Here is a 25,520-nt window from a genome sequence, read left to right on the forward strand (position 1 = left end):
GGGCTGCACCCCTGGGGACAGGCTGTGTGTCACTGCAGGGATCCGGGGGGACAGGCTGTGTGTCACTGCGGGACCCCTGGGGACAGGCTGTGTGTCACTGCCAGCATCCCTGGGGACAGGCTGTGTGTCACTGCAGGGATCCCCGGGGACAGGCTGTGTGACACTGCAGGGATCCCTGGGGACAGGCTGTGTGTCACTGCAGGGATCCGGGGGGACAGGCTGTGTGTCACTGCCAGCATCCCTGGGGACAGGCTGTGTGGCACTGCAGGGATCCCTGGGGACAGGCTGTGTGTCACTGCAGACACCCCCGGGGACAGGCTGTGTGCCACTGCAGGGATCCGGGGCTGCACCCCTGGGGACAGGCTGTGTGTCACTGCAGGGATCCAGGGCTGCACCCCTGGGGACAGGCTGTGTGTCACTGCCAGCATCCCTGGGGACAGGCTGTGTGGCACTGCGGGTACCCCTGGGGACAGGCTGTGTGTCACTGCAGGGATCCCTGGGGACAGGCTGTGTGTCACTGCAGGGATCCCTGGGGACAGCCTGCGGGTCACTGCGGGCCGCCCCAGCGCAGAGGGCTCAGTAACTTTCCCGGCCAAACGAAACCCTTCGGTCCTGCCCGTCATCCCCCCTTCCCTCCAAGGGCAGCTTGGGGGGGCCAAGCAGGGCGGGGCAGGAGCGGAGCGGGCTCTCACCCCGCCAAGGGGGCTCGGGGCACCGGGCCGGGCCGTGGCCGCGGGCGGCCGCTGCTCCCGATCCGGCGCCGCGTTTTGCCGGCGCAGCAAGTGCCGGCCTTGCCGGAGGAGGAGCGGCGGGAGGGGGAAGGGGGAGGAGGAGCCGGCTCTCGGCCGAGCCGCTCCCGCCCCTCAGCTGGGAGCCCGCAGCCAGCGGGTGCGAGCCGCAGAGCCGAGCGGCGCCGCTGCGAGCCGGGATGCGGGAGCCGGGGATGGGGTAGCCGCGCCGCCCTGCCGCGCTCCCCGCCATGTAGGCGAGCCCCGGGCGCCGCGCACATCGCTCCCCGCCGCCTGCTCCACGTTCGCACCGGCCCGGGGGACCATGCGGAGCGCCCCGCTCTCCGGGCTCCTGCCGCTGCTCCTGGGGCTGCGGCTGCTGCTGGGCGGCGGCGCCGCGGCTCAGTACTCCAGCGACCTGTGCAACTGGAAGGGGAGGTGAGGCGGCATCCTGCCCGGGCAGCGGGGACTGCCACGTCCATCGCCGTCCCGCCGGGGGAAGAAGTTAATGCCGAGCACAAAAGGGAGAGCGCTCCCGCTGCGGTGCCCAGCCGGGGCTCGGGGAACGGGGCGGCGGAGAGCCGGGGCCGGGGCCGGATCTGCCTCCCTCCCTCCCGCGGGCTCGCAGCGAGGAGACCTGGGCACGGCCCCCGGGCAGGGAGGGATGGATGGAGGGGCCAGGGCGAGCCGGGCTCCTCTCGGCGGGGTTGAGGGGCCGGGGCGGGCCGGGCTCCCCTCGGCGCCGTTCGGGGGGCTGGGAGAGAGGGAGGGCGGTGCCAAGTCCGTAGCGGAGAAGTTTCTCCCCGCGACCATCTTCACCCGGGGGAGGCGGCGGCCGCGCCCGGGGGAGCAGCGAGGCAGCCCCGGCTCGGAGCGGCCCTGGGATGCACCTGCGGAGCGCTCCCCTCCCCGGGGCTCTCGCTGCCTCCCTGCGCTCTCCTCCCTTCCCTCCCTGCGCGTCCCGCACTTGGCGCTCGCTCCCCGATCCCCGTCCCGCTCCCGGCTCCATCAGCCCGGGGATGATGGGGGTGATGAGCTCCGGGAGCCGGCACAGCGGCCGCGCTCCTGATTTATTCTAATTGCACCGGTTGAGAAACCTCTCCAGTTCTCAAGTGTTTATCTCCCAAATTATCTTTCCTTTAATTGCTTGTAATATGTTTAGCGCGTGTGGTTGGGTCTGTGACCTTCTCCTCTCTTTAGAGGTTTAAAAAGGCAACTCTGCTCAACTAGCAAATGTTGCTGGGTCAGCCTTAATTGGAGAGTGAAATGGTTCAACTCTACTACACTCTTCACATGACTTTCTCTAGCATAAAAGTTTGGCCGGCCTGTATCAGGGGAGTGTTTTGGAGTAGAGAGAATTCAAAGTGGGGAAACAATTGGATTGACTTTTAACATCATGATTTCTTATCTCTTACTGTCTGAAACATGGTGCTTTTTATTTACTTTTTTTTTTTTTTTTTTTTCTTGATAATTGATGCATAGTTAGAAGCAGTGAATCCACTTGAAGATGAGTCTGCTTGATAGGGATCAAACCTCTGGCAAACTCCTAATTTGTCATTTTTCTTTACAAACAAAACAACAACAACAACATAAAAAACAAAAAGCAAAAAAAAAAAGAAAAAGAAAAAAAGAAACCCTGAAAATGCTGTAGCAAAGCATCTTACCACCTGGTACTACAACAAAATTTTAAAAGAATTCTGCAATTTTGTCCTCTTTTGCTCTTATTTTTGTCTTGTTTTCTTAGAGCAAGCAGTGACCCCTCATGTCACCTGAGCAGGGTTGGAATAAGCAATGCCTTGGCTATCAGCTGAGGGGGTGATGCTTGGGGTGGGGGGAAGTGAACTCTTGTACCTGAGTTTGGGATGAACCTGGCAATGCCAGCTTGGATTTACTCACCTGTTGTTGTTCTGGTGAGCTGAAGTGGTGACAGGTTTGTGATAAAGCTGTTGGATGAGCAGGGAAGGATGAGCAAAGTTTAGTCTTGGTGGCTTCACTTGTTGGGAGAGTTTCAAAGCTCAGGTGGGCTGGAGTTTTGGGAGGGGATAAAATAACCCAGGCTGACTGAGGCCTTACTGATGGTGTCAGAAATGCTGGCAGCCAAGGCCATTCAATATAATCTGATTTGTCCTAAAAACACAGCGGTTAGGAAGGAAAGAAAGTAATTTGATGTACCAGTAAATATTATTAATTAAATATTTCTGTGTGGATACTAAGATTTATATGGGTTAGAAACAACTTTTTTAATGCAGAATATAATATTTTAAAGTAGTGTGATGGTTTTTACCTTGACTGTTAGGAAAAGTTATGAACCTGAATGCCAGACATGGTCCCTCTTCCCCACAGTGAAGTCACAGGTTGGCTTATGCTGGTGGATTTGAGAGTCATGTCATCTTCTGTAGTAAACCTGAAGGTGTTTTCTCGCCTTTATATACACATCTATATTAAAAACAATAGTCTTAAAAACAAAATATTCTGGATATTTTTTTTTTTTTTCTATTAGCTTGTGGAGAAGTGATGAGCTTGTACCCCTGAGCAGGATGAAGAGATTCACTAGGATTCCTCTGGATATCCCTCATGCTTCCAGGGAAATCTGATGCAATGCACAGCTTGACACCTGCAATTTAAGTACAAGCCATAATAGCATCTTAATAAATAACTTGTCAGGGAGCTTCCAGGAAAGCTTTGTCCAGGAGAAAGCAGAAACTTCACTATGAAGTTTCCAGTTATTACTTTTGCTGTAACTTCAGGTTTTTGTGCTGCAGTGACTTCTTGATGCTTTGGGCAAAAGTGACAGGCTGAGAGAATGTGCTGGCCTGACATATTTGACTGTAGGCTGCAGCATTGAGAATTCAGCTCTTAGGTGGCTGCTTTTATCCATCACTCCTGCCCTTGGTATGGTGGATGCTCTGAGGAGTTCTTAATGTTTTCTAGACTGTCACCTCTTATTAAATTCTCCAATTTAGGAGCAAAAGCTCCCTGTGTTCATTGCATGGTGCAGGGAGGACATGGGTACTTGTAGGGCTCTTCAGCACATTTTTAATAGAATAAATAAATAACTGAAGTGGATAGTGTGAATATTCTTCTCCCTTCCTTTTTCTTTAAATAACACCTGTTCCACATTGCAGCATAACAGCTCCCTGCAGTGATATTGTAACTTGAAGTTACAATATTTACACTGTACAATTAGTTATTGTAAGGTTTTTCAAGGCAAACATAAGGGGATGGCTGAAGCCAGAAAGGGAGAAGAGCAAGGAGACAGATGCAGTGATTCAGGATGTCCTCATGGATTGGTATGAGGAAGTAGCTGTAGAAGTAGCTTGCCATAGAAGTAAGTCCCAATAAACAGCACACATTTAAAATGTGTCATCCATCACTGCAACCATGAAACACCTGCCCTATATCCTTGCCATGTAATCAAAAAACCAAAACTCCAATGAGTTTGGAGAATAAAAAGGCTCCCAGATCTGCATTACTGTGTGGACGTGGTGTGTCTGAGGAGTGGCTAGTGAGAGCTAAACCTGGTGTTAAAGAGTCTCTCAGTGTGAGGACAAATCATTCTGACTGAAAGCAAAGTGACAGGTTTTACTGGATGATGATGGTTGCTGTTAAATAATGTGAACATGTATTTTGAAATCTGCTTAACTTTTGAGTCATCCTTTATTACAAGGCTTAATGTGTGCAGGTACTTGTGCTTGATGTATCTGTCTAATGGCATCACTCTTGCCTGTGGGACATAATTGGCTTTCAGAAGATAATTTCAGAGTCCACCCTGTTTTTCGTTTGAACAGTGTGAATGTTTGAACAAAATTAACGTAGTGTTGCTTTTTGTTGGTTTTTTTTTTTTCCCTCTGGCAGAAATTCACTGCCTCGGTGTTGTTGGGATCTCTTGCAACAGAAGTTTCACTGCATGAGTTCAGAGTTTTGCCCCTGGTGTCTTCCTTCTGTTTAAGCACTCAGGCTGGAATGTGCCAGTATAAGTCCTGCAAAACCTCTGCAGCTTGTTTTGATGTCTTGAGTAGGGACAAGTGATGTGTGAGGATAACTTTCTGTCCCTTTGCTGAGGGATAACCTTTACACTGTTTAATTTTGTTTATTTGCAGCTTGCACATAAACAGACTTCTGTGTTTTCTGTTGAGTGGCATCATGTGTGTGCTGTGGTGAAAACTGATTTTGTGGACCAGATGTGGATTTACAGTCAACTTGAAATATCCCTTTGCAAGTCAAGTTTCCTGAATGTGTTAAGTACTGCTGAATTTGAGGGCAAGAGACTAAAGGTTAAAAGCTTGTCCCTCTTTCCTCCTCATCTGTGTTCTTGATGTGGCTTTCAAGATTCTTCAAAAGCACATGTTTGGAGGCTCTATTGTTATTAAATATGACTTTTTTCTTTCTGAGCTTCCTCATGTAACCTCTATCAAGTAGGTCACACCGACACTCACAATAATGAGTCACGTCAACAGTAAATGCAAACCATATGGTTTGGTGGTTTTTTTCCCTTTTACACATTGCTTGTAGTTACTTTCTAAGTGCTGACTGGAATTTAGACCCTATTCAGTGCCTGAATATGTCTTTGGGATGGGGAACTGTGTATTTGGAGGTTTCTGCTGAGGAACCAGGTCTTGATGTCATCACTTGTGCTACACTAAAATATGTTTTTACCACAGATTTCCTGTGTAACCTCAGACTTAATCCTTTTAAAGTATTTTTTCCCCTGTCTTGATTCATCTGCCTACAAGTGGGAATGTTGTGAAGCTGCCCTAAAGTCCTGACCCATGAGGTGACAAGGAGTCTGTTTTTGGGTAGTGCTCTACAGGCACAGGATGAAAGATGCTGGTGTTGGGGAGCAAGGTGCTCAGAGCACAGGAGGAGAAACAAGCTCGGTGGTGAAGTGATTTGCTCATACTTGCTTAATAGGTTTGTGACAGGACAGAGACTGAGACCAAAGGATTTTTCCCTAATAGCCCAAATAGTGCAGCCAATAAATCAGGCTTCCCACAGCTTGTTCTGTGTCTGCTCTGTGCAGTGTTGTGTTAGGGCTTTGAGTCACTCTGGATAAAGAGCTGGTGGGGTTGATCCAGCATCAGTGATGGGCAGCAGGGGTTGTTTGGGGCAAACAAGCCATGGGGATTTACTGCTCATTCAGTTTAGCAGCTGGCCCTGGGACTCTGTGTTGCTCTCCTGTCCCATCCCTGTGGTCTCTGAAATGGTTGTTGGGGTGTTCAAATGACCACATGTTCTCCTTCTTGCTAAACACAGCTCTGACTGCTTGTAGCCCATCAGTGAAAATGCTAAACTGAGTTTAAACCTCATATTGAGCAGCAGTGGAGGAACAAGGTCCTACCAAAAAAAGCAGCATAATTCAGTGCTTCCCCAGCTATGACAAGGGAGTGAGGTGTCTCCTCTCCTCTCCTCTCCTCTCCCTACCTCCCAGCGTGGAGACAGGGGCTGCCCAGCTGGGCTAGAGGGTATCAGTAGCACGCAGAGCATCGCTTTTGCTGCAGTTTACAGGGTGAGCTTGGCATCCCTCCCAGTTTCAGATCCATTGGGAATATAGACTTGGAAGGGGAACAAAGTACTTGGAAAAAGGTGGAGTCTGATCTGCAAAGCTGGAGAACATGCTGGATTGAGCCACCAGGAAGGGAGTTTGAGCGTACGTGTTTTACTCAGTATGCACAGCTCAGCTGACGGGCAGTAACTGAGCCTGTAGTAATTTCATTGCTTTTGATCATGTGCTTATATCCTATTTAATTTTGAAGCCTATTACTAGTGGTTTGATGTTTTCTTCTGGGGGAATGATTTAAAATTGTCCCATAATATTAAGGCTGAAGTGTTGCAAGAGACCTGCGCTGCTGAGCTGGATGCGCCAACACTCAGTGATGTCCTGGGCTTCCTGCATTTCTTGCTGTGTGTTTTGGAAGGTTTGAGGTTGACCTTCACATTGTTAGCTCCGTGATTTCTCTAACCTTGTGTTTCTTTCTTCCTCCAGTGGCTTAACCCACGAGTCTCACAGGAAGGATGTTGAACAGGTCTACCTCCGCTGTTCCGAAGGGTCGATAGAGTGGATGTACCCCACGGGAGCACTCATAGTCAACCTGCGACCCAATATTTCACCTGCCTCTTACAAACACTTGACTGTTTGCATAAAGCCCTTCAAAGACTCTGCAGGAGCAAATATTTATTTGGAAAAAACTGGAGAACTGAAACTCTTGGTCCGAGATGGAGACCGCAGCCCCAGCAGAGTGTATTGCTTCGGCTACGACCAGGGGGGCCTGTTTGTGGAGGCCACTCCTCAGCAGGACATTAGCAGGAAAATTACAGGCTTCCAGTACGAATTGATGAGCAAGGGAATAGCAGCTGACTTGCACACAGCTTCTGGTGAGTTCTGGGGTATTGTCAGACTTCCACGTCCTGTATTGGATGTGTAACAGATGGCAGAGTGAGTGAGTGAGTGAGTGAGATAGTGGATGGGAGTTTCTTGTGCTTTTAAGGACATGTTTTATAAACAGAACTATTGCAGAAGAATTGATTTGCTTTTTGGTTTGTTGTGTTTTGGAAGCTGGTGGCATAGGCTGAACTCCAGTGATTTGCTAAGGGCCACAGTGTGAAGGATTCTCCCCTTGCAGGGGCAGGGTGTAGTACAGGAGCTGGCTTCACCCTGCACTCAACTCCAGCATGAACTGGCCTTCCCAGCCTTGCTCTAACACTTTTCTAACTACTTTTTAACTCAGTTTTTAAGACCCCGCTGCATGTTTTGAATAATAAACATTTGAACAAGGAGGCACTCCTTTTCCTCGGTGGTTTTTTTTTTTTCCCTTTTGCAAGTAGTGCTACTTGCTGACCTAATTATTGCTTTTTCTGGTTTGTTTTGGTTTTTTTATTCAAACAAGGAAAATGGTGTGTTCCTTCCTCAGCTCTCCTGAGCATTACTGTGCCATGGCAGAGCTCTTCAACACCACGACAATACTTCTACAGGACAGTGTTGTCTTCTCTCTCAACCATTGTGAAAAGCAAGTTTTGCAGGGAGTTTTACTCCAATGAAATGCTTTATAGGAAAGAGGAGTGGACAAACTGAAAGATCTTACAAGCCTGTAAAGTCTGGTACTAAACAGCATTTGGAACAATGGCTGTAGGTGTGACCTAAGTGTGCATTTGGGGAGGATGACAGGGTGAAAGGGGAATTCTCTTTAGATAGGTGGTATCTGGTTCATGCATCTTACCCATTCAGGATTGCCTCTAGCTTTTATCCCCAAAACCAAGGAGGGGGAATTTCCAGAATAGCCCAAAGAATTGCAGATTTAGGGTAGTTTGTCTCAAATGACTGCAAGAGTTTCAAGGTTTCAGTATTTTAAGTGAGGAACCGGATTTGTTTCAACCTTTTGAAATGTGGGCTGTGTCTGCTGTTTTGGGTGAAGGCAGCAAGAAGAGTCCTCAGAGCACACTTGGGACGATCAGCCCAGGGCAAAGCTGATGTTTAGTGGGGCTGTGTGGCCCAAGAGCCATAAGGAGGATGGCCAGAAGCTGGCCAGACTCTGCCTTGCTGGTGCCACATGCTCTGCTTGAGATGCTGCTTGATAAGTGCTGGTGTGACTAATTAAACTGCAGCTGTATCTTCCAGGGATATCTTCTCCGGGATAAGTGATTGCAGAACTTGTTCTGCTCTTCCCTCCCTGGCTCTTTTCCACATCAGGCTCTGGATTGTCTGTTTGTGTATTTCTGCAGCCCTGCCAGTGTTAAGTGTTGTCACGCCAGCTCGATGGGGCTTTATTTTTGTGCAGCTCTGAGCTGGACTCAGCTCAGCTGAGCAGAGCTGGGCTCAGGGCTGATGCAGTAACCCCAGGAACTGACAGGTGGCAGCTTTGCCATTAAAACAAAAACATATAAACACAAATATTCTAAATTTGAAGTCACTGCCTTTACTTTTGCCATGCTCACAAGTGGTAGCTTCTTATTGGGTGCTCTGCATTTCAGGCAGACTGCTCTGCTACATCCAAAAAATCTGCAAATGGAGTGGGGTATCTCTGCTGAGCTGCTTTCCCAGTAAGATCATTTGTGCAAAGATGAATACACTGTGCAGAATGTCAGCTATGTAGTAAAATTCCATTGCAGAAGACATTAAATACATTGTTTAATCAGTTATTTGGAGAATGTTCCCAGATTCAGCACTGCTTTCTCCGTCAGGCTGTGAGGATGGAAACAGAGGCTAATGAGAAGTCACTTGAACTCACTAGGAAAAGTCCTGTGTTCTTTTCTTTTCCAAAAAAGTTGAAATTGCTTTTGTAAAATAATATGACAGAAACACTGCTTATTCCTACTGGGTTTAGTCTGCACTTAGGGTTTCTCCTGAGCTTTGCTAACATTGAGGACTTGCTGCTGACATCCTTTTCCATCACAAGCCAGCACAAACTCCTGTATTTTCAGAACTAAATGCTCTTCTTCACACATAAAATCTTGGAGGTTTTTAAAGCTGATGGGAGTATTATTTCAGGGACGTTCAGAAGTCAAACTGAGGACTGAATCCAATTACAGCCTTCCTCTTTAATAGGCACATTAAATCACTTTTTCAATGACTGCTGTGTTTTCAGCTGTAACAGGCACTGGTTGAATTTCAGTGCTGTCTTATGAAACAATGTGGTGGGGAATCTGCTCCATTCTCCAAGTGTCTTGTTTGGCTAGAAGCAGCTTTTTAATAGTTCATCAGCAGAGCCTTCAGGGCAAACTGGGGATCTCTATTGTATTTTAAATTATTTCTCTTGCCTTTTTTTGGATCCCCAGACTCCGGGGAGGGGCCGTGCACGATGAAAATGCCATACATGACTCTTTCCACTACTCACTTAGATGAGCACTTTTATTTTCCTATAAAATCTGTATGTCTGGGGGAACTGCCAAATAGCTGCCTTGTGAGGCTTCCACAGAGCAATATATTTGAGGCTCTTTGCAGTTTGTGGAGCTCCTTTCTTCTGGAGCTGCTTCTAGTTTTTCTGTGAAACCTCAGATGAAATGCCCTTTACTGAGCTGTTCATTTGGAGAGGGGGAGTTTACAATCACTGAAATCACTGAAGATTTCTTCACTGGAGAGGAGGCTCAAGTCACAGGCAAGCTCTGACCTTAAAGGAGCTAAAACCTGGGTTTAAAATTCTGCATTTCCCCCCACCCTTCCTTCTGTCCCTTGTTCACAAACGTGGCTGCTGTTTTTGGCTGCTGCACTCTGGAGAAACGAGGCTGCTCGTGTCTCATTGCAGTTTGGCAGAGTTCAGCAGAGCTGGCAGTAGGTGTGAGGGGGTGACAGAGATGTGAGATGCTGTTGGGCTCTGAGATGTGCTGGCCAGAGGAAGCTGCAGTGCTTCTTCTGATGACAAAGAGCTGAAAATAGCAAATATTGCATGATTTTCAGAGTGGGGAGATGACTATCATAAAAGACCCAGGTGTGGGGCTGAGTAATCCAGCCCTTTCCTTGTGCAATAACTACTTGCTAACAACTTCTCCCCGCTTTCCCTAAATGCTGTGTTTGTTTCCTGGTGATAATTGTTGTACTCTGCCCTTGAATTTACTCTCTCTCCCTAACCTGGCATCCCAGCCCTGATTAAAGGGTGTAAGTCATCTGTTTAATACTTTAATGACCTGTTGTGTCCTTAGAGTCCTGACATTGCAGGGTGCATCAACAAATCAACAATGCTTGGCATGGTGCCTGTGGTTTAATTAGAAATCCTCAGGTTTTATTAGTTTACAGCCATTCTTTCCCACTTAGCAAATAATTCAGTAGAAAACATGTGCAGGTTCTGCATTGGCCTTTCCCTTTTTTTGGAAAGGTTGAATGACACAGGGCAGTCTTAACAATTTTCTAGATTCTGGGGGCTTAACCTTTTTCTTGGCTCTGACTCTGCCTTACCACATTCTCTCAAGATTTCCAAACTGTAGGAAGAATTTGTACTGTACTGATAGATTTTAATTTAGGTTGATGACATCTGGCATGGAAAGTTTTTTTACCACAACAGTCAAAAAAAAGTGCATTTCTGTGGGGTTGTAGTTTCTTAAGATGGAAAGAGGAGTGAAGGCAAAGATGCCACAGTGCTTGATATAATTTAATGGGAGTAGTCCCTAAGAAAGGTCACCTTGACAATTCAGGCATCTTGATGGGTGTGTTCTCTCTTCATATCCAAAGTGATGGTTGACTGAAAGTGCTTTTGATTTCAGATTAGGCTTTGGGCTGCAGCCCTCTCTCATTCCCATCCACACTGATGCTCCATTAACTCCAGCTCATGCTCTGCAGCCCTGCTCTGAAGCCTCAATGTTTGCCCAAATGAAGAACTGAGGCACTGTGACATTTTGGCCTGAGGCCACTGGAGAATCAGCAGAACTCGTTTTAGCTGTTGAATTCTGTTGATTCTAATCTTTGCTGCTTGTGCTGGAAGAAAACACTCTGAGGATCAGCTCTGCTGCCTATATTGGCAAGCAGATGGAGGTTTTGGCAAAAGTCTTGTTTGGCCCCCATGAGTTTTCTGAAGGTGCTGACCCACACAAGCTTCTCATCTGTGCCTGCTTGAGGTCTGCCTTGCACCACAGCAGACTGCTTGCATTACATTTCTGTGAAAACTGTGAAGGTCCCTTGACAGTAAGTTACTTTTTGAGTAGTTCAGCTTCTGCTCAGCTAATCTGAAACAAGAATCTATAGGTTTGACCAAAAGTTTTGGAGAGGGAGAATCCTTCTCCCTGTCCCACCAAAGGAGCTTTGTTTTGTTACTTAAATCCTGTGGTTCAGGAGTGTCTCATCAAGTTCTGGGTCCAGCTTTGTTCGAGCTGTGTAGTTTTCTTTTCCTGTTACTCATGGGGATGTCTGTAATTTAGTTGTCAGAGGGTGTATTGAAAGCCCTTTCATTACCCACCTGCTTTTGTGGTAGTAAAAAAGTCAAACTTTAACACAAATGCCCCTTTATCTTGATGGCATCTACAGACTTAGTGCAGATTCTATTAACTGTTTTATATGTTTTCTTTATTAATGCTGTGTACTTGGCTGAGAATGTTATTACATAGGAGGCACAACACTTGTGTGGGTATCTGAAAAATGAGTCAAAACCAGATAAATCCAGTTAAGTAATTAACAGTATTCAGCTATTTCCAGTATGCTGTTAATCCATTGTCCTGAGAGAACAGAAATCGAGAAAGCTCAGAAGTATTTGGGCTATACCAATGTTTCTGCTAACAAATGGCTTTTTAAAGCACCTTTCTTATTAATTTCTGATCTTTAATGCAGTGTGTATTCGGTAGAGGTGGGGCAGCAGTCTGCCCCAGCTCTGCAGGTATCCTGCCAGGGCTCTATTCTCATTCCTCCTTGTAGGCTCCTAGTCTCATGCTTTCCTCTGGTTTCTCAAATCAATCAAATATCAATCTTTAGGGTTATTTTCTTTCTTGAAGGCTGGATGTGCTGCTTAGCTTTGTAACCTGAAGCAGCAGATCATAGAATCACAGAATATATATTATTTGTAATATATTTATTATATATTATATTTATATAATAATAAACCTTTAAAGTCCATCCAGTCCAGCCCCTGCAGTGTGCAGGGACAGCTTCCATGGACCCCATGGCTCAGAGCCCCATCCAAGCTGGCTTTGAAGAGTTCCAAATTTGGTGCATCTGCCACTACTCCGTGCATCTTGTTCCAGTAATTCACCATCCTCACACTGGTGTAATTTTCACTTCTTGTCAGAGTGGAAACTTTCTGGTGTTTTGTGCCAAGGCTGGCGAGCAGGAGGCTGTGCCTGCTGTGCCCACTCCTTGCCAGGGTAACCATGGCTGAGCTTCTCGCTGCTGTGGGCAGAAGAGGTGATGGAAAGAAGCACTTGGAACACTTAAACTGAAAGTCCCCATGACCTTTATGCCTAGCCCAGGCTCTGCCTGAGTGATTGTGACCATCTGAGGTGTTGGCACTGTGCTGTGTGCCATCTCATCCCCATCAGATGAGAAAAATGCCTTGCTTTGTATTTCTCCCCTCCCCGTTTTCTGTGCAGGTTAAAACTCTTGTACCTCTTGGGGTTGAAGGGTTAGAGCTAGATTTTTAATGCCCTTCCAACCCAAACCATCCTGTGGCTCTATGAAGTGCACAGAACAGGTTGATGCTGCATTCCTCCCATTTGGGGTTTGCTGGAGAAATTAATAATAAACAGCAGAGTTGAAGGATCTGCTCTATAATTCTGAGCACACCTTGCTGGGTGGCTCACCTGTGCACCTAAAGCTTTGATGATTTGTTTGACTTTTCTCTAAAAGGTCATAAACAAGTTTTAAGAGAAAAACATCAGAAAATAGCCTGTATTGAAGTTTCTCAAAGTACACAGCAGTTAGTGGCTGTAGAAGGGATCCTTCTGATGCTCCTGCTCTAGGATACAATATCTCAACTGGGGCTTTTTTTGCGAGACTTGCAAAAAAACTCCTATCAGGAGTCTGCCCACTCCAACTTTGTCTTTCCACTGCAATGGCTGATCTAAAACTTGGTACAAAGTAACCATGAAAATCTAAACAGCATTCCCTAACCCTAATGTGCAAAAACCACATTTCAAGGTAGTTTTTGAGGGTGTGTCACTGAACTGGGTGTCATGGGGCTGCACCTAACTGGATCAGGCTGGCTGCACTATAACACTGCCTAGAGTGGGATCAATTTTGAGAAAACCTGGAAACCTGCTCCAATTATTCATGTGCCTGGAGTGGTCAGACTTGTGGTGAATGATTGACTGGGTGGGAGAGTTTGAGAACAAAGTTTTTTGGTTTTTTTTTCCTGTGTGGAATTGTTCCAAAGTGCTGTTCTGATGCTCGGGGAATGCACACACTCATCCATCACCTTGAAGCGAGCAAAGTGATGTTTTGGGGGACTGTGTCTGAAAAAGGTTATACTAAGAAGCCTTCACTTAAAAGAAATCCCCCACCAAAATTGGATGGATTCTCTAATTTAATCTCTCCTTCTCCCAAGAAAATGGTTTTGCCAGCATCTTCTCTGGCCCTGCTTGTCCTTTGATGTTGTTGGACAGGAGTTGGTTTTGCAGTGGGCAGAGGAGGTGACAATGGGGCTGCAGTGATAAATACACAGCTGCAGGGGAGAGGGGGATAGAAAATAGCTTATTTTTGCTAGACTGGCCATGAATGCCGTTAGCTTATTTCTCAACTCAGTGGGCAGTCAAAAGCAATAAGCAGTCAGGTGTATTGTCCAGGCAGCTGGGGCTCTGCTCTGCTCTGACCTCTGTGTACCGCCAGAGATGGTCCCACAAACAGAGCTGCAATCCAGCCCAGTTGCTTGGCAGTCTTTAATAATGCTCTGTGCTTGCTCTGCAAAACTGTTTAGTTTGCTAATTCCTGAGGCTGTAGTTAAAGAAGGGGTGAGAGGGTGGGGAAGCTGCATTCCTCTTCCCACTGACTGAAACATGGGCCAAATCTTTCCTGTGTTGGAGTCTTGATTTGCAGGACAGAAAACCTCTTTCACCTCCATCTGTGCTAGAAGCCAGAAAATATTCACTGAAATGTTGCACAGATATCCTGGACCTAAAGCTGTGATATGTTATGTCTGACCTTGGGAGGTTCAATACTGGCTCAGAAAAGCTGCTGCCCTCTGACAGCCTTGATCCAGGTAACCTTTGGTGCTGGATTTGTGGAAGGATTTCTTTGCTATGGATTGTTACTGGCACCTCCTGACTCCTTTATGGGATTTGAGCCTTAACTCCTGCAATGGGCATCACCTCAGGTGTTTGCCCCATGTCCTTTCTGTACTGAAGCCCTGGGAGAGCTGAAGTGATCAGAGGTGCTGGGAAATGTGCACAGAGCTTGTCTGGTGTTCCTGTCTGTCTCCCAGGATCATTCCTGTTTGTACAGGATACACCTCTGCCACCAGAACTGCCTTAGCTTTACATCAATTTCTTCTATCTGCAAGGGGATGTCAGAAATTTGAGAGAAAAATAAAAATGTTCCTATGTAGAACTGGTCAGTGAGCTTGATATGACCAAGCACGGTGGGATTTTAAGGAAAGGTGATGTATTTCAAAGCTTTTACTGTTACAAATGGAAGTTTTAAATGAAAGTTTTTAAGGTTAACTGAACAATGTTACAGCATCAGACATCTCTCTCTGTGTAGATGTAGCTCCTCCACAGCCCTTCTCAAGAGCAGGATGATCAAATAAACATGGTTTAATAAAGAAAACTGGCCTTGTCCCTTCAGAACTCTCCCACATACCAAGAAGAATTTGTTTTCTTGAAACAGGAAGGAGAAGGACCTGTGTGGAGCTGAGTGCACATATGCTTTTTTTTTTTTTCCCCCTCCTTTTTAAAAACTCACTTAATCTTTGATCTGTCATTATTTCACTCTCAGGGTTTAACTTTAACCAGCCACTTGTTCCTTAATTCTATTCCTCTGCTCCATCAGAGGCATTAATGGACCGGACCGAAGGGGAGGAGGGAGGGAAGGCTTTTGTGTTCCTGGCAGCTTTCCAGCCTGGTAGTAGGTGCTGGCTGCAGCCTCTCCTATAGCCCTGGCAGGGTGAAATGCTTCGCTGCACAATTTCCCCAGGGCATGGGAGTGAAAAACACCTTACTTGTTCATTTTCTGCTGTGCAAGCACTGCGTGACAGCTGAGGGCTGTGCTGGCTGCGGAGACAAAGCCCAGCAAGACATCGAAGGCTTCAGAACTTCACCATTTCCTACATCTGACCCTGAGAGCTTTTACAAGGCTTTGGCGTGATGTTTTCTTTAGGAGAAGGAAGAAATATTTTCAGGGTGGATTTTGGGAGGGGATGAGCCGTAAGTCTTTGTGGGTTTTGAGTCAGGGGCAGCATTTCCACCTGTGCTGGAACGTTCCATGGGGTGACAGCGAGGGACTCTGCCCCAGCCCTGCAGGGCAGAGAGGGGATCAGAGGAGCCCCTCAACCATCCACAGGCACCTCTGACTTCCAGCAGCTCCTTCCTCCTCGTGCTTCCCACTCCTCTGATCCCCCTGGGGCAGTAGCGGTAGGTTTGAGGAAGGAGAGAGGTGTTTTCTGTGAGATAGTCAAATAGAGCTGCTTTTTTATGGCTTTATGGTGGTGTCTTGTGCACGTAGAGCAGGAGAAATTCCCAGCAGTTATCTTGCTGCTATCTTTTCCCTTTAATTGCAGTTAGGGAGGGAGAAGAGGAAAGAAAGAAAAGGAAAAAGCAGATGTGTACAGGTGCTGCTTGCACAGGGACATGTGCATGGTTGCAGAGACACTTCTCGTTTGCTGGGCTCTGCTGCTGCAGTGCAGAGAGAGGAATTTAACTGGACATCTGATCTGCTGACTGGGGCTTTTTGGACACAACATCTTGCAGGCTTGACTGTAACTGAGGGTTTTTATAGAGCTGTGATGCAATGGGTAAGTGTAGGAGCTGGGCTGGGATTTGGAAGTGATCCAGTCACTGTTCTGTCTCTGCTCACCCCGTGCTGGCATTTGCCACGGAGGGGAAAGAGGAGGGACAGAACGAAGCATCTTGAAGTTGTGACACTTCTCATCATTTCTCCTGGGTTGATGCAACTCATGCATGGAGGCAGTTTAATAATGTTTAATGCTGGTTAAATAAAAACTGCTCTGTGGGTTTTTCATTCCTTTTGTTTGTTTTGTTTTAAATTTTAAACAAATGGTTGTGTTTCTAGCTGACCTTTCAGCTCATTTGTGTGAATGGCTGCTGCATCTTGATACAGCAAAAAGGCATCAATCCCAAAGGATCCTTACGTGCTCTGTATCTGCTGAGCCAAATTTCAGTTTGAAAGCTGTTGCAAATGGAGCTTGCCTAGTACCAAATCTCTTCCTCACATTGTTTACATAAATAGTTAATCTTTGGTACTTAGGGACTTTAGTACCCTCTTGGAAGACAGTTCTGTGAAAAGATAAATTTCTGGTTTATGATCTCTTGTCCTAACGTTTCTCAGAACACAAAGGTCATCACATCTCTGTTGGTGAGGTTTTACAATGTGCTTTTTTTATTCTTTCTTTGCAGGAAGGAAGTGGTATTAACTCGATTCTCTTGGCACAGTCCATGCCACAGCCTGCAAAAGTCTGCATTTCATTAAATTTATTTGCAGGTTTAAATTGTTCTTGGCCAGTGTTTATATTTTCCAAGTTACTTCTGGAAACTTGTACATATGTGCAAGTTGAACTGAGTGTTAGAAACAGGCTAAGGCAAGGAATGGGAGTTGACATTTCTTTTTCTGGAGGGGTAAAATCTCCGGTATCCCTTCTTCACATGGAGGTCAGGGCAGGATGGCCATTGCAGCATCGTGATGTTTCAGCTGCTCCATCTCCTCCTTGTCCTGTACCAAATCTGTGTGGTGGCTGTAAGAAGAAGGGAATCTTTGGGTTTTGTATCTGTGCTCATGATCCTTGTCCCAAGTTGCCTCTTCTGCTCAGCACAGGGGCTCAGATTAACTTTCTAGCAAACAGGGGAATGAGCATTTCTGCCTTCAGAAGAGCACTAAACCCTCTCATCATGTTACCCACTGCACTAACCTTGTATTCATCAAAGCACAGCCTCATTGTGGCCTTCCAGGGCTTAAAGGGGCTAACAAAAAAAAAGGGAGAGTGTCTTTTTTACATGGGCAGCTAATGATAAGATAAGGGGTAACAGTTCTAAACTAAAGGAGGAGAGATTTAGATTAGATGTTAGAAATTTTTTGCTCTGAGGACAGTGAGGTTACTGGCAGAAGCTGTGGCTCCCCCATCCCTGCAAGTGTTTAAGGCCACGTTGGATGGGGCTTGGAGCAACCTGGGAGAGTGGAAGGTGTCCCTGCCCATGGCAGGGGGAGGAAATGAGACGAGCTTTGAGGTCCCTTCTGTCCCAAGCTGTTCTCTGGTCCCATGTCTGAGGCTTGCTGATCCAGAGGGCTGGGAGCAGGGCAAGTCCAGCTCTCCTGTTTGTTCCCTGACTTGGTGTTTTCCTACTGACATGCTGGGAAAAGTGCACTGCTTGCAGAAAGCCCCGTAATCCTATCCCATCCAAAGACAGGAAAACCTTGTAAAACAAAGGAGTGATGAGGGAGCTCCTCTGTGTGTTGTGACAGGGTGTCAGTAATTTCCAGCCCAGCTGTGGACAGGCTCTGTGTCTTCTGGCCCTGTTTTCCCTCCCTGTGTGGCTGCAGGTATTATTTAAATGCAGGTGTGCTGGATGCAGCTCTGCTGGCCTCAGCTCCCAGCCAGTTCCCTTTGAGTTTGAGTTCGAGATGCACTGACTGTGCAGATGCACTGATGCAGTTTTAGGTGGTGTTTTGGTGTGGGGGTTGTGAGGGTTTTGAGGTTTGAATGTTGTTTTGGCTCGCTCAGGAAGAGCTTTCTGAGGTGGTGAGGAAAGTTGAGGTGTATCAAGAAAGGAAAGGACTAGTCACAGCCTGGTAAACCAGAGTGGTTGTCAAATTTTTGTCCACCTGCACTGCACTGCAGATCTTTCTGTTTGGGATATGAGCTGTGAGAGGTTTGCTTCATGGAAGAAATGCTCCTTCAGAGAGTAAGCACAGGCACACTTCAGAAGAAATAATTGCAAGGATTTATTTCACTTTATAATTAGTTAAAACAGGATGAGGGCAAGCTTTCTTATTTTTTTTCTTATTCATATGATGCTTTTCCCTAAAATCTTTGTCTCCCAGCTAAATCACCGATCCAGTAAGCAGCTGAGACATAATCATTTTTGCTTAGGACTCAGAAAAATAACAGAGAAACACGTCATTATAGGAGAAACCACATTTCTATTTTTACAATCTGCTCTGGGAAGTCTGCACTCTGTGTTTCCAGGAAGGAGACTCATCCTATGATGCCCTTTCCACTCTGGGTGCTGCCAGCAAGAGCTGCCAGTTGCAGAGCTGGCAGCAAGAGTTTGAAAGGTGTGGGTGGGTTTCTTTGCTCCACATGAACTAATGCTGATGTCAGGATGACCCTCTCTCAGCTGGGTCTGTGGCTGGAGGGGCTGCACCAAGACCCACCTGAATGTCTTCAAGAGAAAAGACTACTTGTTTTAATCAGAAGATTTCAACCTAAAACTAACAGAAAGTAACGCTTTGACGCTGCCTGGACCTCCTTGGTAGCTTTTGATGCTTAAAAAGGTCTGATTGCTCATCAAAGGGTTGCTCAGAAGTTCTGAGGTGTGGGTGATGTGTGCTATGGAAGCAGATAAAGAGCTCTGTGTTTTCCTCCCCCACCATCCACACCTTCACCACACGGCACGCGTGCACCCGCTCCTTCACCAAACCAAAGGGTATTCCTCGGTGAAGTGGTTTTCTGCAATTACTTTGTGTTCAACATTTTCACTTCTGCTTAAAACGTGTCTCTTCCTGTGTGTGCTGCCAGCACGGGGGGGGATGTTCAGCACTGGGGAAACAGGGTGGAGAAGGGCTTTTGGGCTCACTAAGTGGAGTTTTGGGATGGTGTGTGGGGAGCTGCAGCACGGCCCATGCTGTTCTGGTAGCTGTGATGTCGTGGAGTGTGTGGAGAAAAATCTGGACAGGCAGAGGAAACTTCTTTCTTGTGGGTTGGAAGCTGGTTTTGGGGTAAGGTCAGGTCAGTCAGACCCATGGGTGGCTGTTGAAACACAAATGTTTCAAAAGAAGAGCAGGCCCCTTCATGTGGTTTCTGTGACGCCTGCAGCCAGAGCCAGCACGTCTCGGTTGTGTGCGTCCTGCAGGGAGCTGTCATCCTCCTGATGGCCCCTCCATCACCCCCACCTCCTCTTTTCCAAGGAAAGAAGGGTTGTAGGCACACAAACCAAAGCAGGAAGGGCTGGAGCTGTGTGTGTGAGCCGAGACAGGCCAGCAACACCTCCCAGCACTCTTGGGCAGTGTGCTCAACTGCAGCACTAAAGGGGCACTCAAATCCACCCACAGCGCCGGGGAAAATCCTTCCTACACAGCCCAACTCCCTGGTGCTGGCAGAGGTGGCACCACCTGAGGTGGCACCACCTGAGGTGGCACCACCTGAGGCTCGTGGCATCTCCTCAGGGCACAGCCTCTCTCTTCCCAAGCCTCCCTGTGGAGAGGTCCAGGAGAGGACCAGCGACGTGTTCGACAAAGCTGTTGGGCAACAAGTGCAGTCTATTGTTAGCATCGCCTCGTCCTCCTCAGTAACACCAGGTTCAGAGGGCAAATCGCTCAAAGCAGCTGGGACACGACTGCTGGCTTGTGAGGGATGATGGAATTACATCTCCCTCTGTGGGGAGGTGAACAGAGAGCCCTGTGGAGGCGCTGGGCTGGGGCGTTGGAGGGAGAGGGCTGCCTCAGGTTACTTCAGGTCAGGATTCTGTCAAAATCCATCAAAGGCTCTCCCAGGAGAGTCGGCAGCCGACGTGCACAATGCAGGCTTTATGCCACCGCTGGTGGAGTTGAGTTATAGGCATCTGGGCTCTAGAGGACTTCAATAAAATGTTGCTTTTCTGTGTTTTTTTTTTTATTTCCCCCCCCCACCTTTCTGCTGCTGCTGTATGAGTTAAGGCTCCTTGGCTCATGGAGTTTAAAGGAATTAGAGCAGCTGACGTTGATATTGTTGTTGCGAGTTCGTAGGCTCGATTTGGGATGTGAGAACCTGGGCAGCCCTTGAGACATCCCCAGGGAGTCAGGATCTGGCAAACACAGTGGCCTTGTTTAGTACCAGGCCCAGTTCCCCAGAAAATGAACATCTTCACCTGCTGTGTATGAGTGAAATGCTTTTCTTGGGGTTGTGGGGGGTTTTTTTTGTTTTGTTTTTGTTTTTTTTTTTTTTTTTGGTTGTTTTTTGTTTTATTTTTTTAATTTTTTTTTTAAATGTTGTTTTTAATAGTTATAAGGAAGCTTCCTGTTCTAGTCTGAGGTGTTATTTTGACCTATGGATGGAGCAGAGCACCTGCTGCCCAACCCAAAGGGAATGAACTGCAGCTAAAGCCATGAACTTTTGTGTTAAGCACACAGATTCCTTCATGGCTGTGATTCAAAAGAGAGTGTAGGCATTGCCACCTCCTAAGGATTTAGTTTCTTTTATGAGCCTTTATAGGAATGAGGCTTTGGTTGTAGCCAGTGGATGTTATTTGCTTTTTAATGGTCCATTTACCTCAGCGGTAATCCTTCACAACTTACTTTCCATCTGTGCTTCCATACCTTGTTTTTGCCACTTGCAAGATTATTTGATACTCTGTGAATGCAGATGTGGGAGTTGTCCCACAGAAGAGGATTTTTATTCTTCATCTGTCTGGAGTTGCAGAGATGGGTGGTGGAAAATGGTTGTTAAAGCAGCTCACATGCCACCACACTGCTGTGAGTCAGCTGGACCTGAAGCAGGTTTTAAGTAATGATCTAGTGTGAGCAATGCTGAGCATTTTTAATTTCCTTTTGTATTTAAAAAGGCTGCAGGATTTTGCCTAGGGTCCACAATTAAAATGATTTGATTCTGTGTACTCATGGAGATTTGGTCATTTGATTTATTACTGTGTCAGTCTATTTAAATGGAAGGAGCCACTTTTAATTTTTGCATTTTGTTTTTCATCTTTAATGCTGTTGCTTGTGTTGCACTCCCCTGGAGAACAGAAATGCCTTAGTCATTTTGGTGTTTTCAATTTTCTGATGGGGTTGGATGAACTACAGAGATGTCTGGTCTAAACCAAGACTTTGAAAGGTTGAGATGCCTTTTTATTACGAGGTCTTCACAGAACTAAATATCTGAAATCCAGCTGTGGGTTTAGAGGATGTCCATCAGCTGTACTTTGTTTTGGAGCTTGTGTCCATGTGAAAATGCTGTGGGATTTGTGCAGATTTCCTCTGGTTGATCTCAGGTTCTCATTTGGACAAAGGGAGGCTGAGGAAGGAGTTACTCCACTGTAGGATGTTCAGTGACAAACACACTGAGAATCACTGGAATCTCCATCCCTGGAAGTGTTCAAAACACGTGTGGATGTGGCACATGGGGACAGGGGTTAGTGGTGGGCATGGCAGTGCTGGGTTAATGGTTGGACTCGATGATCTTGGAGATCTTCTCCAACCTGAATGATTCTGTGATTCTGTTACAATCTTCTTTGTCAGGTGAAGCTTGTATGTTTGGTCTAGCCACTGATCAAAATCTCTTGAGTCTGAAACTTGAAGTATCTTTAGCCTGAATTTGTTCTAGTACTCCAGTTATGTCCAGGCTTCATCTGCTTCTACATTTCTCATTATATTAAACATTTTCCAAACTTTTCTGAAGAAGAGCTGAACTAGTATGTGTGGAAAGAAGGGCAGGGAAAGCTGGGCTGTTTCTGAAAGCTTTGGAGATATTCAAACTAAACAGAAATGTGATGGATCCAGATGCTGCTTTGCCTATTCCTTGTCTCATCTTTTGGAGCTTTTAAAGCTCCTTGAATTATTCCTTCAAATATCCCTGCCCAGAAATGTGCATTTTACATTTCCTTTAATCCTATTAACCAGCGTGTTACACTGTGTATGAATCATCTGACTGCAGCAAATCTGGTGGATTTGGTTCAATAATCCCTCTTTCTGGATCACTGCCTTTCTGGGTCCTTGGAAAAAAGAGGAGATTTGCCATGTCTTGTGTCAGAGAGTGGCTTGTGCTGTCTGACAGGAGGGTGACAGAGCACTGGAGGCACCAGCTGCGTGTTGTGTGGACAAGCTTAAATCTACTTTTAAGTGCCATGGATAAACTTTGGGAAGCAGGTGGGGAGAGGAAAGCTGTGGCTATTTGGGAATCTAAACTAAGTGTTTTCAGATGTTGAGGTTCAAAACCCGAGTTTTTTGGGGGTGGGGAGAAGGGGGTGGCTTCAGTTTGCAGCTGGGTGCTGGGCTGTGTGATGGAATCTCAGCATCCAGTCACCTCCAGCGGGGGCCCTGCTTTGCTGGAGCCTCTGCCTGTGCTGATCCAGAGTTCCCATTTTCCTGGGTGACTTGTTGAGGTGACACCAGCTGACAGACAAGGTTCAGATCCTCTTGCCACTGTGGACAGACTCACTGAGCATGGCCAGGCAGGGCAGATCCTGATAATAAACAAATTCCTGAACTCAACAGGGTGTTATAGAAACATCTGTATTGCAACTACAGCACCTTCCCCTCAGAAATATCTGGCTGAGTACAAAGAGGAGCCACATTCTTGCATTGATTAGATTAGTGCAGATATCCAAATGTTTCCAGCAGTACAGGAAATGGTCTTTGTGCTCTTGAGCTCAAACAGATATGGGCTCGAGTTTCCGCTTTGCCTCAACGCCCTCCAACACATGCACTGGGGTTTTTCCTCCCCTCTCTGCCTCCCCCACTCTGTAACTCCTGGATCTTTGATGTGGTGATGACTAAATGGCCCAACAACACAACAGAAATTGTAAGAGAGAAGCTTTGCCATCAGAGTGTAAAAGACACGTGATCTGAAAGTTTCTGAGTGAATTTACAGCAGAGCACCCTGCAAATGCACCAAAATCTATTTTGTGTAAGTGCAGTGAGGGTGTGCAGTGCTTGCTGGATAAAACAGCCCAGCAGGATGTTCCTTCATTGCTAAAGACATCCCTGTTCCTGCTTGGGTACAAAAATCCCATGGAGGCTCTAGGGTTAACTAGGGATAGCCCCCAGTTCTTGTGGCAGAGATGCCAGACAGATCTCTGGAGTGATTGTGCCAGTGCTGTGTGTGTGTTGGTCAGTTTTTGTTTTGTTTAAAATGTTTATTTATTTAAATTTCTTTATTTGCTGCTTGTCCTTTGCTAATTATGACCCTTCCTGTGCAGCTCCCTGCCGACCCTGCAGTGACACTGAGGTCCTCCTGGCTGTCTGCACTAGTGATTTTGGTGAGTGGCTGTCTCCCCCATCCCTTCTCCTCCCATAAACACCGACAGACCCCTCCCCACCCTGGCAGCCTCCAGACCAGCAGGGTCTGAGGGTGCTGGGCACATGCACAGTTCAGCTCTCTCTGCCCAGCTGGCACCTCCCCATCATGGACACAGCGACACAGCAGCCACGGTGGAAGGTCAAGGATTTGGGTGCATCTAGGAGAGATCATTTCTTGTTGCTCTGCAGTGTTGGTGGACTTGACAAAAGACCAAAAGTTTCACTAATTGTCCATGCTTCCCTTTTTAAAAGGGAAATTAGCATTAGCTGTATCTGTAATGGCTGAAGAACAGAAAGTACGTTGTCAGGGAGCATTTAGCACATATCTTCTTGCTAGAATTCTTCATGATTAGTGCTATTTTTCTGATGTAATTATTCTTCTGTTTAAATTTAACATGTGGGTGCTCTTTGCCAGACAGATTACAAATATACACTAGAAAAAAAATGCAAATATATACTGGAGGTTACTGGATAATCCTAACTCTCAGGATAACAAAGGACCAAAACTTGGGCTGCTGTAGTGAAGCCAGTTCCCCTGGTTGCAGGGCCTTCCAAAGCATTTTTGAGTAATTAATCCTAAAAACGTCTTTCTGTTTCCAGTGATCAGAGGCTCCATTCAGAACGTAACGAACGAGGCAGAAGAGCAAGAATCCATAATTCACGTCGGTGTCAACAAACTGTACAGGCAGAAGAGCAAAGTCTTTCAGCTGACAGGGGAGAGTGGGAACTGGAGAGGACAAATAAAGACCTTGCTCGAGTGTGGGGTGAAGCCAGGAGATGGAGACTTCCTTTTCACGGGACGAATGCACTTTGGGGAGGCCAGGTTAGGCTGTGCCCCTCGTTTTAAAGACTTCCAAAGGATGTACAAAGAGGCAAAAGACAAAGGGCTAAACCCATGTGAGATTGGCCCAGATTGAAACCCCCTGTTTGGCCGAAGATCTCTTTCAGCATTTGGCCAGGAATATTTCCTGGCTGCAGTGGAAACTCTGAACAAAGCTGGTAACTGAGGCTGGACAGACCTGGAGGCTGAGACCCCCCAGCCTGCGGTGCTCACAGGCTCATGGAAGCAGCAGAGGTACGAGCTCAGAGGGCTGCCAAGCAAGAAAGGCTGGATTTTTAACCAATCTTGTCCTTATGAATTAAGTTATTATATTTTTTTAGTGACTTCCTTAGGAAAACGAACAAAGAAAACTCCCATGTCTTAATAAAAAGAAAAACCCAAATGAAAGCCAAGATGCCTTTGTATCTTTTTAATACTAATTTTTAAAAATGTCTTAAGCTGATGTAGCATTTGGTATGGCGTATTCTGTATAAATGGCCAAGAATGTGATAGAGCACGGTAAAACATCTTAACATTGATGCTTTGTAAAAAGCTTGGTGTACAATTCAAAAGTTGTTTCTTATGACAGAAATTTATGGAGCCAAACTCTTATGTGTGTGTGTTGTGGTTTTTTTTTTTTTTTTATTTGAAAGAATGTACAATTGCTGCCTGCAATTTTTTGTCCAGGCTGGCAAATTCTTTCCATTCCAGAGAAATAAAGGTCCCTGGATTTGACACATGCTGTTTAAAATCTTTATTTTTTTCTTTCTTCTCAAGGCCGATCTCAGCTAGTCCAGATGTGCTCATAGATCAATTCTGGGCTGCTCTCTTATTTTGTGGCTTCTCTGAGCAGAACCAGAGTTCCTGTGAGGCATTGGGAACCACAGTGTTTTTCAAAGGGGAAGCAAGAGCTATTTTTGGAGATTTTTAGATGTGTGCAGGCGAAGCTTTCAGCGTTCTCTCTGATGCCAGCGGCATTATTTTGGGACTGGCTCCAAAGGCAGGCTGCACCTTCGTGTTTAACTTGAAGCTTTCAAGTGTGCTGGCTGGTAGCTTGGCATGAGGTGACTGTTCATGCCTGTGAGTCCTGGGGGACATGGCCAGGCCACCTGGGAGAAATCAGCACCTGAATCAGGGTGTGCCACCTCTGCAGGCACCGTCCTGGACGAGGAACAGGAGCTCTCCCCTC

The 25,520-nt window shown here is 46.5% G+C and overlaps 1 protein-coding gene across 1 annotated transcript; it reads left to right on the forward strand.

The window, feature by feature from the left end:
* The first annotated feature begins 828 nt into the window (after window positions 1-828).
* On the forward strand, window positions 829-25,066 carry METRNL (meteorin like, glial cell differentiation regulator). Its single transcript, XM_058852163.1, has 4 exons — window positions 829-1,166; window positions 6,712-7,100; window positions 23,412-23,471; window positions 24,112-25,066. The coding sequence occupies exons 1-4, from the start codon at window positions 1,054-1,056 to the stop codon at window positions 24,426-24,428; spliced, it is 879 nt and encodes a 292-aa protein (XP_058708146.1). The 5' UTR covers window positions 829-1,053; the 3' UTR covers window positions 24,429-25,066.
* The last annotated feature ends 454 nt before the right edge of the window (window positions 25,067-25,520 follow it).

This window comes from Poecile atricapillus, chromosome 17 (assembly GCF_030490865.1).
Source record: "Poecile atricapillus isolate bPoeAtr1 chromosome 17, bPoeAtr1.hap1, whole genome shotgun sequence".
NCBI classification, from domain to species: Eukaryota; Metazoa; Chordata; class Aves; order Passeriformes; family Paridae; genus Poecile; species Poecile atricapillus.

Excerpts from the sequence above, each read along its gene's own strand:
- METRNL (XM_058852163.1), top strand. The coding sequence starts at position 1,054 with ATGCGGAGCGCCCCGCTCTCCGGGCTCCTGCCGCTGCTCCTGGGGCTG. Across the intron at positions 1,167-6,711 it reads CTGTGCAACTGGAAGGGGAG|TGGCTTAACCCACGAGTCTC; the intron begins GTGAGGCGGCAT and ends TTCTTCCTCCAG. Across the intron at positions 23,472-24,111 it reads TGTCTGCACTAGTGATTTTG|TGATCAGAGGCTCCATTCAG; the intron begins GTGAGTGGCTGT and ends TTCTGTTTCCAG.